The sequence below is a fragment of the Schistocerca nitens genome, chromosome 1, assembly GCF_023898315.1.
Source record: "Schistocerca nitens isolate TAMUIC-IGC-003100 chromosome 1, iqSchNite1.1, whole genome shotgun sequence".
NCBI lineage: Eukaryota > Metazoa > Arthropoda > Insecta > Orthoptera > Acrididae > Schistocerca > Schistocerca nitens.
The window spans coordinates 116,527,283-116,540,615 of NC_064614.1; the positions used below are offsets into that span (position 1 = coordinate 116,527,283).

A 13,333-nucleotide genomic window follows, 5' to 3' on the forward strand; every position below is an offset into this window, starting at 1 on the left:
CTCACAACCAGACCCAAACTTCCATATGCCGCCAACCATGTGTCTACAACCGGTGCTCGTACATCCATTATGTATATTCCCGTGCAGCGTGACATTCAAGTAAAACGTTTCCCCTGTGTGGGAATATACATATTGGATGTAGGAGTAATGGTTGTAGACACATGGTTGGCGGCATATGGAAGTTTGGATGTGACCGTGAGTCGTGTTCGGTTAGCCAAATGGTAAGGCGACTGCTAGCGATAAGCGGAAAATGGGGGTTCGCATCCAGGTCCGGCACAAATTTTCCTTGTCGTCATTCCTTTATACTGTTGATGGTTGTCCATATTCGACATTACATTTCGTGTATTTCATAACATCTGTAGTCGCCGCAGTGGCTGTTCTTTTGGATATGCATGCATTTACAAAGGAACCTTGCATCATAATTCAGAATAACACAGGCACTGCAATACCGTATTTTTCGTTAATGGTCATGTTATTTTCGAGGGAGGAATGACACATCATGATTTCTTTCAATTATAGGCAAATACGCTTCATTAGTCATAATAAATGAAACGCACTTACAGATCTTACACACTCTACCATACGTATGAGATAGCATCCAACCAACACATTTTCTGTTTTGTTACTATGCTTTGTGAAGAAGAAAAGTATAGAAAAAAGAGACAGATAAACGAGATGAACTTCTAGATCGAATCTTGAACGCTGCTACCGCCCCTACCACTCCCCCATAAAGGGACCTAAGGATGCTCTAAGAACAGGTAGGCAACATGTTATCCTGAGAGTAGAAAAGTGCATTGAGTTTAGTGGTGGCTTTTGGAAAATCTATCACGCGCTGTATAAAATTGATTGTAGATTAATTGTGACTGTAAAAGCTACCGAAAATCATATTAAAAAAATACAACTGTCCCTAACAAAAAATGGTTCAAATGGCTCTGAGCACTATGGGACTCAACTGCTGAGGTCATTAGTCCCCTAGAACTTAGAACTAGTTAAACCTAACTAACCTAAGGACATCACAAACATCCATGCCCGAGGCAGGATTCGAACCTGCGACCGTAGCGGTCTTGCGGTTCCAGACTGCAGCGCCTTTAACCGCACGGCCACTTCGGCCGGCTGTCCCTAACACTTAGTTAAGTAAGTCTAGACACGAGATTCTTTTTGCGCCAGAAGCAGTTACAAATTCAGTGACAGAACTCTTTTGCAGATCTGATAAAAATTTACAGAGTAACATCAGGCCGGTTCGCAATTCTAACGGCCATAACAGCACCGAAATCACCATATCCAATGTCAGATTTTAAAAAAAATTAAATTATTGAGTTTGCCGTTTATGATCTGCTCTTCTGACGAACAAATACCATGGTTCTATTTGAAAAACAAACTCAGTGTCTGTACTTCGGTGATTAATCCTAGGTGTCTACCCCGATGATCTTTATTACGTGAACACCTAGTCACAAATGGTGCAAGTGAAAAGAGGTTAAACATATTTTTAACTAATCATACGTTATTTGAAGTGAGTAACGTAGGCTTTCGTCCTGTGTGTGAGTAAAATCTATGCTCCAAGTGGCCATTATCGACACTATTCACGCTATCCACACTTTCCTCCCGTCTAAATGCGTCACGAGGAGATTACTGAGGCCACAATCCTTTGTATTGTAGCCTTCTACGGAGAAGGAGGCGTTGGTCACTGACGAAATACTAGAAAAAAGCGGTAAGAGATGGAAGAAAGGGAAGAGTATTTTCCTCAGTAATGTAATTTCAGTGCGTCTCGCTATGGTTCTCTGAGCTTTTCGCTTGAGGCGATACGGTCATTCTCCACTGGAAAACTAGGAACATAATGATGTCCTTCATGTAATAAGGTAGCTGTGGCAGTATCACGTAAACAACTCTCTCCCACAGTCCAGGAATCCGCCGCACCTGAAACAACGAAAACCAGGCAAGAGTTATTGAACATTCTAAACGAGAGCCTTGTAGCGTGGTTATTGAAGCACTTATCGACGTTTCTAAAGGATCTCGGGTGATCAGGGTCCAGTATAATCTTAAATGCCGACGACTATATGATAATATACTCAGAACTTCGATCAGTGTTTAGAAATTTATACATCATGAAAATCACTTAGCAAGATAAGCAAATCTGTTTATTCATTACAACGACAATAAATGTGACGCAGTATTTTCTAGCGGCTGGTATACTCTTACCTGGCGCACACACGAAGTTATTTCTACATCTGTCGACAACTCTCTATCCAAGGTAACAACATACTGCGTCCTCTCTACCAACAAATCCCCCATCCAGTCGCAAATTTCGTTTGATATTCAGTACGATCGTACATTTGATAATAATTGTAGGTGTGGTACTGAGTGAAATTTTGCATCTACCCCACTGCGTTAATCCATTTCTTCCGGCTGTTACGCGAGAAAAGTGCAAGTTCGATATTTTCGGAACCGTTGAAATGGAAGGGTCATTCTGTTCGAGCTCAGAATACGTTTTAATATTCTACAACAAAGAGATGTCAAAGATGTTGGACGGTAGTTCTTTGGATCACTTCTGGTACGCATCTTGCAAATGGGCGTCACCTGGGTTTTCTTCCAACCACTGGACATTGTTTTTTGTTCGAGGGGTCTGCTGTAGATTACTGCTAAAAGAAGGGCTAACTCAGCCGTAAAATCGGTATTGAATCTGATGGGGACTCCATCGGTCTCTGGAGCTTTCTTTAGTTTTAGCGATTTCAGCTGTTTTTCAACACCACTGACACTAGTATCTGTATCACTCATCTTTGCAGTGGTGAGAGAGTTGAATTGGTGACATACTCCTGGATTTTCATTCGTAAATGAACGTCTCAAAATGAGGTTCAGAGTTTTTCTTTTGCTCTGCTATCCTCAATTTCAGTTCACATGACCAGAATTTCTTTGGATTTATTGTGAGATCATTCGATAACAATCTGCTACGTTAGTCGCCTTCTTGACAGCCAAATATGCTTCGTTCATGATCTCCCTATCTATACCCTTCACTTTTTTCATTCCTACATTGCAACAGCATCTGATTCTATCGAACTGTACAGTGGTTCAAATGGTCCAAATGGCTCTGAGCACTATGGGACTTAACATCTGAGGAAATCAGTCCCCTAGAACATAGAACTACTTAAACCTAACTAACCTAAGGACATCACACACATCCATGCCCGAGGCAGGATTCGAACCTGCGACCGTAGCAGTCACGCGGTTCCGGACTGAAGCGCCTAGAACCGCTCGGCCACAACGGCCGGCAACTGTAGGTTGTACCATAGAGGGTACCTCCCATCATGAACTGTTCTACTACGTACATATCTACCAAGTGCATGGTCAGCTAACCTATTAAGCCTCAACCACAGTTCTTTTACATGCTCCTCTCTAGAGCTGAATGTTTCACGTGCGGTATTGAGATACGGCACTACAGCCTCTTTATCTAGTTTGTTGAACACATAAATCCTTATAATTGTTTCAGTTGCCTTTTGTACTTTGGTAATCACTGTTGCTATCATGCCCCATGGCCATTGATATTAGTTTCTGTGTATACATCCTCAAAGAAGTGATATCTATTTGTTGCTATAAAAAATGGTTCAAATGGCTCTGAGCACTATGGGACTTAACATCTGTGGTCATCAGTCCCCTAGAACTTAGAACTACTTAAACCTAACTAACCTAAGGACATCACACACATCCATGCCCGAAGCAGGATTCGAACCTGCGACCGTAGCAGTCGCGCGGTTCCGGACTGAGCGCCTAGAACCGCTAGACCACCGCGGCCGGCTGTTGCTATAAGACCCATTATACTTCCACCGCCGGTCGGGGTGACCGAGCGGTTCTAGGCACCGCTAAGGTTGCAGGTTCGAATCCTGCCTCGGGCATGGATGTGTGTGATGTCCTTAGGTTAGTTAGGTTTAAGTAATTCTAAGTTCTAGGGGACTGATGACCTCAGATGTTAAGTCCTATAGTGCTCAGAGCCATTTGAACCATATTTACATCATGAGTGGGATTTCGGACAATCTTTTCTATGCAGTGCTCATAGAAAGCTTTGAGTAATGTTTCGCAGGACGTCTTGTCACGTATACCAATTATATAGCTGCAATTTTCTCAATTGATTGTTGGATGATTTAAGTCTCCTCCAATGAGCACAGTGTAATTGGAGAACTTACGTACTAGTGAACTAAGTTTGCGGTTACATGTGGAGATTATTTTGTTGGTCGATAGAAGGATCCGATAATAAGTTTTGCCTGATACTGGGTCTTGCCCATACAGTCTCGCATGCAGTTTCAATTTACGTCTTGAGGAATTTGTCTTCCTTATCTACTGCGTCAAATACACCACCTCCATTTATCAGTAGCCTACCCTTTCAATATATACTTAAGTTTTCCTCACGAATCTCAGTGCTAACAAATTTGGGCTTTAAGTAGCTTTCTGTATCTAATATTACGTGAGCTCCACTCTTTTTGGGAGCGCTTCATACTCTGTCATTTTGTTACGAATGCTTCGGCAGTTAATTCTAGGATTTCAATACTCTTGCTTATTCGGGGCAATTCTTTGGATCGTATACTGACTCTTTCGCGTCCTCTGCAGCTATCGTTATCGGGATCAGATGGCGATTCGCCTAACACTTGAACCATTCTGGGAGGGACCCTACAGTTGTCAACTCTATGGTGCAAGTACAGGAAGTCGTAGACTGGGTGGTCACAGAACCTTCCAAGTCTCTGGTTCAATCCTTCCGCTCGACTCAGAACCAGTGATCCATGATCAGCTCTGGTGACAGTGCTGCAAGCTGTGAGCTTCATTGGAACACCATAAACAAGTCAGGACTTCCCAACATTCTCAGCCGGTCGCTGGAATGATCCAAGTATGACCTCAGCACACACGATTACGGTGAAGTATTGCGTGTGAGAGCATGCGCAATTTTATTTATTTATTTCTTTTTACGACCGTGAGGTATCTAGGGATCACACTTGATCGCCAGTTCATATGGGAACACTACACTGGAAGAAAACGTGTGCCTCCATAAGAGTCGTTTTTTTAACTTTTTATTTATTTATTTATTTTCTGAGTCATCTGGCTACCGACTGGTTTGATGCGGCCCGCCACGAATTTCTATCCCGCGCTAAGCTCTTCATTCCAGAGGTAACACTTGCGGCTTACTACCTCAATTATTTGTTGGACGTACTCCAATCTCTATCTTCTCATACAGTATTTACCCTTTACAGCTCCCTCTAGTAATATGGATTTTATTCCCTCATATATCTTGTTATCCTGTCTGTCCTTCTTGGCACTGTTTTCCATACGTTCCCTTCTTCGCCGATTTTGCGGAGAACCTCAAGCCTTATCTTATGAGTCTATCTAATTTTCAACATTCTTCTGTAGCAAAAAGTTTCAAACGCTTCAGTTCTCCTTTATTCCATTTTCACTCTGTCCTCCATTTATCCATTTCTTGGCAGAAAAGTTCAGTTCAAAACCACAATAATTGACCGATATTACACACTGCAGGATTCAAATCAAGGCGCTTCAGGGCCTAAAGAGAGAAGTGAGGACATTTGATCTCTATCTGGCATCTTGAAGTAATTCAGGAGTGGAGCCGTAGAGAGGTGTGAAGGAGGTATGGAAGGGGTAAGGGGGGGAGGTAGTGGGAGTGGCAGTGGGTGGCAGAGGGCGGAAGTAGGATCACCGCGTCAAGGTCAGGATCTCCTGTTCTTCCAGAAATCGTGTTTCTCTCGTACTGTTTCGTGTTCATATGCGACTGTAGATGCTTTGAAATTCCAGTACTTTTGACAGCAATTAGCACTAGAACCATATTCCAATATATCAATCGGAGAATACTTAATTTTTAATTACATCACTTGAAATTTTTTTTGTCATTTTCTGTTGGTCTCGTCTATCCGCCCGTCTCTTAAGACACCATTTTCTCAGCAACAGAAAGAGCTGCCAAGTTGAAGTTTATGTTAAATGTTGACGTCTGCGTCTCCTTGGGGGCGTAAGAAGTGCAAGCTTCTACGAGGGTTTCCCAGAGAGTAATGCAGCGCATTTTTTTTCTGAGCCGAAAATGGTAATACGAATGTAAAACGTTACATACGTATTATTTGAAGTCTCCTGAGGGGGCGCGCCAAGTTTCCGTCACTTCTGACAGATAGCATAGCTGCAGGACAGTTTCAGAATGGCGTCTGTAGGTCATGTACGTTACAAGCAAAATAGCGTCATTCAGTTTCTCGCTGCATAGAAAGAAAACTGTGTAGCATATTCACAAACGCTTGTGCAAAGTCTGTGGAGCATCTGCTGTCGACAGAAGTACAGTCAGTCCCAGGGCACGGAGGGTGATGTCATCAGAAGGCGGTTCGGCGGAGCTCCACGATTTGCAGCGGTCGGGGAGACCATCCACGGTTGTCACACCTGACATGTTGCAGCGAGCTGATGTTGTCACTTGTTTGAACCATTAAAGGATGCCATTAGTGGAAGAAATGGTTCAAATGGCTCTGAGCACTATGGGACTTAACTTCTGAGGTCCTCAGTCCCCTAGAACTTAGAACTACTTAAACCTAACTAACCTAAGGACATCACACACATCCATGCCCGAGGCAGGATTCGAACCTGCGACCGTAGCGGTCGCGCGGTTCCAGACTGTAGCGCCTAGAACCGCTCGACCACTCCGGCCGGCCATTAGTGGAAGACATTTTGAGGACGATGAGGAGGTGATTCACACAGTGAAGCACTGGCTCCGCTACCAGGACAAGGATTGGTTCCGACAGGACATAAACGTCCTTGTTTCGCGCTCGAGGAAGGCCATACAACGGGATGGAGATTACGTGGAAAAGTGGGGTGTGTAGATAAAACACCACTATTTCGTGTATGCAATTCTCATTATGTTCAGTAAAGAATTGTTGACGAAAAAAATGCACTGACTTTCTGGGCAACCCTCGTATGTCATTGTAATCAAAGCTATGATCGTTCATATCACGTATTTTGACACTCACAAACTCACTCATTGAAATCTATAGATGAACTATCTATATACGTATCTGATGCGGTGATCTAGTGGTAAAGCGCGTGCTTGGATACGAAAGGGTCGCACGATCGAAGCTCGGCTGGATAATGGGCATTTTCAGTGGGCGCTGCTGCCTCTCTGGTGCCCACAATAGAAAGGAAAAGCAAGGCACGATGTATGTGGTGGGACGCTACCTTGAAGAAGGCAGTAATCGCTAGCTACACCTTTACGACCTGTTGCCGGCTCAGCCCCTCTCTTGACGTACCTGGGAGTATCTTCCGATGCAGGCGTCGACCAGCTCGTGGATCACTTCGTCGATAGAGGAATGCTGTTTTGCGAGGAACGTCAGTAAAGACAGTCTTTTCTGTAAAAAAACAAAAATCGCAAACGAGAATGATAACAGCGATTCCTTGTTACGTACATGTTGAGGCGAAACAAGCGCTGTGACATTGTAAAAAGTACAGGGGCGAGAGAGTGTTCCGGGAATTACCCCAGTTCACTACTACCGGCGCCACGTCATCATAACGCGCCTGTGCTTTGCATACAAAGAATTCTACCATAATCTAAGAGTGAAATTAAAAATTAAAACAATTTTTGCAAATTTTGTCAGTGTATGCTTCAGCATATTAATGCTAACATTATGAAGTCTCGGAATCATCATGTTAATACGTTTCATTAAATATATTACTTTAAGAGTAAATAATTAAGCCAGAAAGCTAAAAGTTATTCAGAATGCGCAAAACATATATCACAGTCAAAAATTAAAAGTCTCAATTTGATCAGGGCAATATTTTGGTCGAACTCGGCGGTTTTACGAAAACTCGATGGCGCTAAATAATGGACTGAGAAAGACGAAAATTCGTACACAGCCTCAGTTTCATCTAAAAACCTTATATCTGTAACACCTATGAGCTACGTCTATTAGTTTTCAAGTTATCTACTAAAAACCAAATTTGGGGCAAAAATGTCCTTATTCATGATAGATTAAGTATGATATGTATTTGTTAACAGAAAGTTCTAATTACAGCACTTGATTACATTCATTAAATAAAACAGCTGTACCAAGTTTCGAGACTTTATTGTAAATAACAATCAATACAAGGAATCTTAAGAGCCAGTTCTGTTCTAAAAATTCCCGCCCACAAAGTTTAAATGCATGAAATGAACTGCGAATAAGGACAACCATCAGCTGTAGAATGGAATGACGACAGTGAAAACTTGTACCGGACCGGGATTCGAACCCGGATTTCCCGCTTATCGCGAGCGGTCGCCTTACCATGTGACTAACCGAGCACGACTCACGGCCACACCCAAACTTTCAAATGTCGACAACCATGCGCAATATTGTGAGTTTAAATGCAGTCGAGCTAAGACTTTTTCAGTAGCTAAGCCAACTCAACTCATATAAAAATTAAGAAGATTGTAAATTATTTAACGACAGAGACATTAATTAATACGTGTCCGAGAAAGGGGGCATTTAGATGATGCTACCTGCGTCTAGAGCGGTTGACAGCTGATGTTCCATTCGGCGGTCCGCTGCGCCCGTATATAAATACGACCAGACGGGCAGTGACGGAGACACTTCGCACGGAGCTATCAATCCGTGCGCGTCAGTCAAACGCCAGCATACGCTGAGCCTCGGATGGTGTCAGAGCTGGGCACCTACCAAAAACGTTTTCGGTAAAAGTAGGAAGTGAACTCGCGAGAAATGAACACCATCCTGCATCGCTTGGATTTCATGGAAGTAACTGTTTGCGTGTGGCCCATAATGCTGACAAAACTGCGTGGCAACTGGCGATATTATTTTCCACTTTTAACACCAGCAATGAACTTCTGGTGATTAGTTGTCAGGGTGACAGACCGTTTTATCTGGAACTTTCCGTGAAGGTTACCTCTGAACTGGTGATAGTGCTGTTTCCGATAGGGAAATTATTATTACTGTCACGAATATTGTGATATTTTCTGCGTGTGAACTTTTAAAGACTATATCAATCAGTCAGAATTCAAATCTTTTATTTATAGTCATTGTTCCTGACCCCACTGAGTAAATAGCAAGTAGGAACATTTTCTTTCAGTGAGTACAAAGAGTAATGTAAACTTGAAAACTGGAAATTATGGTCAGTACGTTCTCCATCGCTTTCTGGCTGACAGAAAAAATAGGCTCTTGTAAACGGCGAAAGTAGAGCACGAAAAAGACAATTTAAGTGTCTTTTCATAACAATGAAACAGAAATAGTGAAGACCGTTGGATTATTTACCCGCCGCCCCACGATGTGATGGGTAATCACCCAACACTCTTCTGCCACTGAAGGAATATGTGTGCTCGTAAGCAACTGCATTAGAGATACCAACTGTTTTGAACAGAGGGGGCTCCTATTTAGGGATGTTCCATTACAAGTAAATACAAGAAAGAATGCGATACTTTTGCTACGATACTGAGTACTTTTAGAATCGAACCATTCTTTCGGTACTTACTCGGTATCGGAGGAAAATTAGTTGTATCGAATCGGTTTTATACCTAGTCATAGTTGCACCAACTTCTGAAAATAAACGCTCACTACGTAAAGATGTTACGCCGACTATAAGATAGTGTTGACCACATTTGTACTAACACGGAAAATGACTTTCATGTCTGTCCGTTCTACAATACGGTTGTTTTCTTAGAGGTATTAAAGGATTTCACAAAAAACGAGGTACTTCGTCACTTTGGTGTGTTTCCTTTTTCTTTTTGTGTCCGTGCGCAAGCTGTTTATGATATTCCCAAAAGCGGATTAAAAATAACAGCCAAACTGTTGCAAAATACAGGTTTATTAAAAGTTGATCATGGTTTCGACAGTTTTAAAACTGTCTTCTTCAGAAGGTTTTGTACTCATTAACAAATATTACCACATTGTGTGTGGAACAGAGGTGGTATCGTTACGATAAGCGAAACTACAGGAAATGTTAACAAATATAGGAAAGCATACTCACATAGAATCACATATTATCTGTCAGATAGACCGTCAGAGGCAGAGCACCTCGTGTTTCTGCTGCTAATAAGGCGAGTACACCGTTCGTTTGTTATATATTTTTACGAGCTTCCAACAGGAGCGATTTATTTACAGATACCTGTGTAGTTACTAGACTACGAGTATTTCCGTAATTTCTTGCATGTTCGAGTGCTTGTATTGTATTGTATTGTGTGTTGTGTGGAACTGGGAACTTAGAAACGACGGAGAGGCTTCGTCCCTACCGTAGCCCTCAGTGGTACACAACCACACAACAGGCTACAGCAGTCCACTCACCCCACCACTGCCCCACACCGAACCTAATGATATTGTGCGGTTCGGCCCCCAGTGCCCCCCCCCCTCCCCCCCCCCCCCCCCCGGGAACGTCTGACACCAGACGAGTGTAACCCAATGTTTGCGGTGGTAGAGTAATTATGGTGTACGTGTAAGTGGAGAAAGTGTTTGTGCAGCAATCGTCATCGTAGTTCGAGTGCTTACTAAGCACAATCTTTTATTTTTATTTTAATAACAGCGTAGATTACAGTACCGCCGTTGCTATAGACACTCGTATCCTATAGGCGTTTGGTTGTTTTGGTTACTGTAGCTCAGTGTCAGTTCGACTGCCAGTGAGAGAGCACTGCTGTTAATAAGTCGAGTACACCGTTCGTTAGTTACATATTTTTACGAGCTTCAAACGGGAGCGACTGCAGTAATGGATAGGAACTGTGATTGCTGTGTACAGATGCGAGCTGAGTTGGTGACCCTTCGCACACAGTTCCAGGCTGCATTGGATTCCGTCATACAGCTTGAGGCTGCTGCCAAGGGTCATCACTGTGGGGGTCGGACGCAGGGAAGTGAGGGATGTCGAGCACGTACCACGTGTCCCCCGATCGGTCTACCACTGTGGCCGCCCCAGGTACTGCCTTCACTGAGGTTGAACCTTCACCCATGGTCGAGTGGGAGATCATTCCAAAGTCTGGCAGGCAGCGAAAAACATTCCGAGGGGCCGATCGTAGGGCCTCCCCAGTTCGTTTGACGAACAGGTTTCGGGCTTTATCTGTGGCTGACGATGTCTCTAAGCAGTTGTCCACCCTGTTTCAGAGGAAGCTCCTCGGCCCGCAATGTCTGGGCCTTCACAGAGGGTGGGACTGCTGGTAGTTGGGAGCTCCAACGTTATGCACGTAATGGGGCCCCTTAGGAACATGGCTGCCAAGGAAGAGAAGAAAGCCATTGTGCATCAACCACATAATCCTTCAAGTCATCAATGGCACTTCTTCCAGAAGGGGAGGAAAAGTGATCCACAAGAAACGCCGATAGTTCCGGACTGTTAGGCGACGTGAAAGGAAGACTGGTTCCTAAAAACGGGCGCCAATCATTCCGGCACACACATTCCAGCTCCATCGATGATGATGATTCGCTATCACCATACCGTGGGGGTTCTGCATACTATTCTACAGATGACTGTTACGAAAGTTGAAAATACCATGTAAAGGTAGCCTCATCTGTGAAAAGGATGGATGGCACAGATCCCGGGATGGTGGTCGCCTGGTGAAGAAATCAGTGACAAAATTGTTCCCGATGTGGAAAGTCTGTCAGTAGAATTCCCTGCACGCGATGTAAGTGACAAGGGTAGTAACAATTGTCATAGAGAATGTTCCACGCAGACGTCTGGCTTACCCTGCACTGACGGACCAGCTGCCTGGTACTGACACGGCGGTCGCCTTCCACAGTATTAGTCACATTTTCCTCCAAGTCTGGTGTCCGAACGTTTCGGGTAAGTCCTTCATAATTTCCTGCTTCCTGAAAAGACCCTGTCTCAGAAAACAGAGAAACATTGTCGCAAACATTGAATGCTATGGTTATTGTTGATGGGGGTAGATCTGGCAGAACCTTGCTGCCCGCTGTCCGTTGCCATTTGCCTTTCCGTAAGTTAACACCATGTCGGAAAGCTCTCTATTCGAATACAGAACCATTGCAGACAACGTTGTATCACGTTCACTGCGAGGTGAGTCAGCAACATTATCAATTACTATCGCAGGAGAGGACACTAGGGCATGGTGTATGAGGAGCAGTACCACCCTCTAGGAGGAAACAATGTGTACCGTAACTGTGACTGCATATAACAGCGCCTATTAGACCACAGTCTCTGTAACAGTATGACTGAATAAATGGTCTCTAGCATGGAAACCATGCATTTCCGGATATAAGGTCATTAGACCTTTTTTGTTCCGTAGTCTCTCATCGATCAATCCCTAGAGCTCATACACGGTGGAAAAAAATCGCCTCTGTATATGAAATTTAAACATTAAACGTGGCATCGGGTCCTACAGAGGGTAAGTATGCTACGTACAGAGCTAGTGGCGTGCGCCGGCTGGCTAAAGAGTAGAGGCACCAGCCTTAGGCAGCCTCTGGCAGCTGGCGCCAATTTGGGAAAAGGGGAGAGGGGAGGGGGATAAAGAGTGTGCCATTACAGTCGTATCTCTCTGTATACCAGGGCTGTTCAATAAAGAATGATCATAATTTTTACGGTCATAATTTCTCTCGCTGAAATTTAATCTTATGATATTCTGTTAGCTTAATGTGCAACAAACACGCCGTAGTAGTTTCATTGTTGGGACTCCTGGTTACCGCCTGTGAGAGGCAGGCATGGTCAGACATGTTCAGTATCGCCTACCACTGCAATGGAGGTAACACGCGGCTTTGAAATTCTGATTTCGTCTCAACAAATCTTCATCTGAGGCCTATACAATGTTACAGGAGGCCTATGGAGAAACTGTTCTCCCCTACAGCACAGCTCGAAGGTGGTTTAAAATGTTTAAAGAGGGGAGACAATCAATCTCAAAGGACCCGTTGCTCCAGTTACCGCTCTTACGGAAGAAAACATAAACACTGCTGCTGTCATTGTGAGAGAGGATCGACGAATTACCTTCAGATTACTGTATGAAATACTACACATTTGACTGGGTGCCACCCACATGTTGGTGACAGAAAAATTACACATGACACGTGTTTGTGCGCGATGGGTTCCAAGAGTTTTGATTCCCGAACAAAACGACATTCGCGTGCAGATCTGCATGCAGTTGAAGTTAGAGGGAGATCCGGAGTTTCTTTCAAATGTAATCACTCTTGATGAAACTTGGCTACATCATTTTGATCCTAAGAGCGAACAGCAAAGCTCAGTGTGGAAATCTCCTTCATCACCAACCCCCCAAAAAGCAAAAGTGGTTGCTTCTGCTGGGAAAGTTGTGGTCATCTCATTCTTTGATATTCATGGAATGGTTTATGAGGATGTTGAACCTGCACACGCATCAGTAACCTGACAATACCAGGGATGTCTTGAAAACGTTGCA

The 13,333-nt window shown here is 43.7% G+C and overlaps 1 protein-coding gene across 3 annotated transcripts in view; it reads right to left on the bottom strand.

Annotated features, from left to right (window-relative positions):
* The window catches only part of LOC126242219 (short-chain dehydrogenase/reductase family 9C member 7-like), a 189,467-nt gene that overhangs the window by 27,798 nt on the left and 148,336 nt on the right, over window positions 1-13,333 (bottom strand). Inside the window, exons 7-8 of one of the 3 annotated variants that reach the window (XM_049948071.1) lie at window positions 7,263-7,361; window positions 1,120-1,914 (exon numbers count right to left, since the gene is read on the bottom strand). The exons of 1 other annotated variant lie outside the window; for it this stretch is intronic. In XM_049948071.1, coding sequence (XP_049804028.1) covers window positions 1,756-1,914; window positions 7,263-7,361 — 258 coding nt within the window. In that variant the 3' untranslated portion in view covers window positions 1,120-1,755. Of the gene's footprint in view, window positions 1-1,119; window positions 1,915-7,262; window positions 7,362-13,333 lie in introns of those variants that run through there. One more of the 3 variants, XM_049948070.1, reaches the window with a different exon arrangement.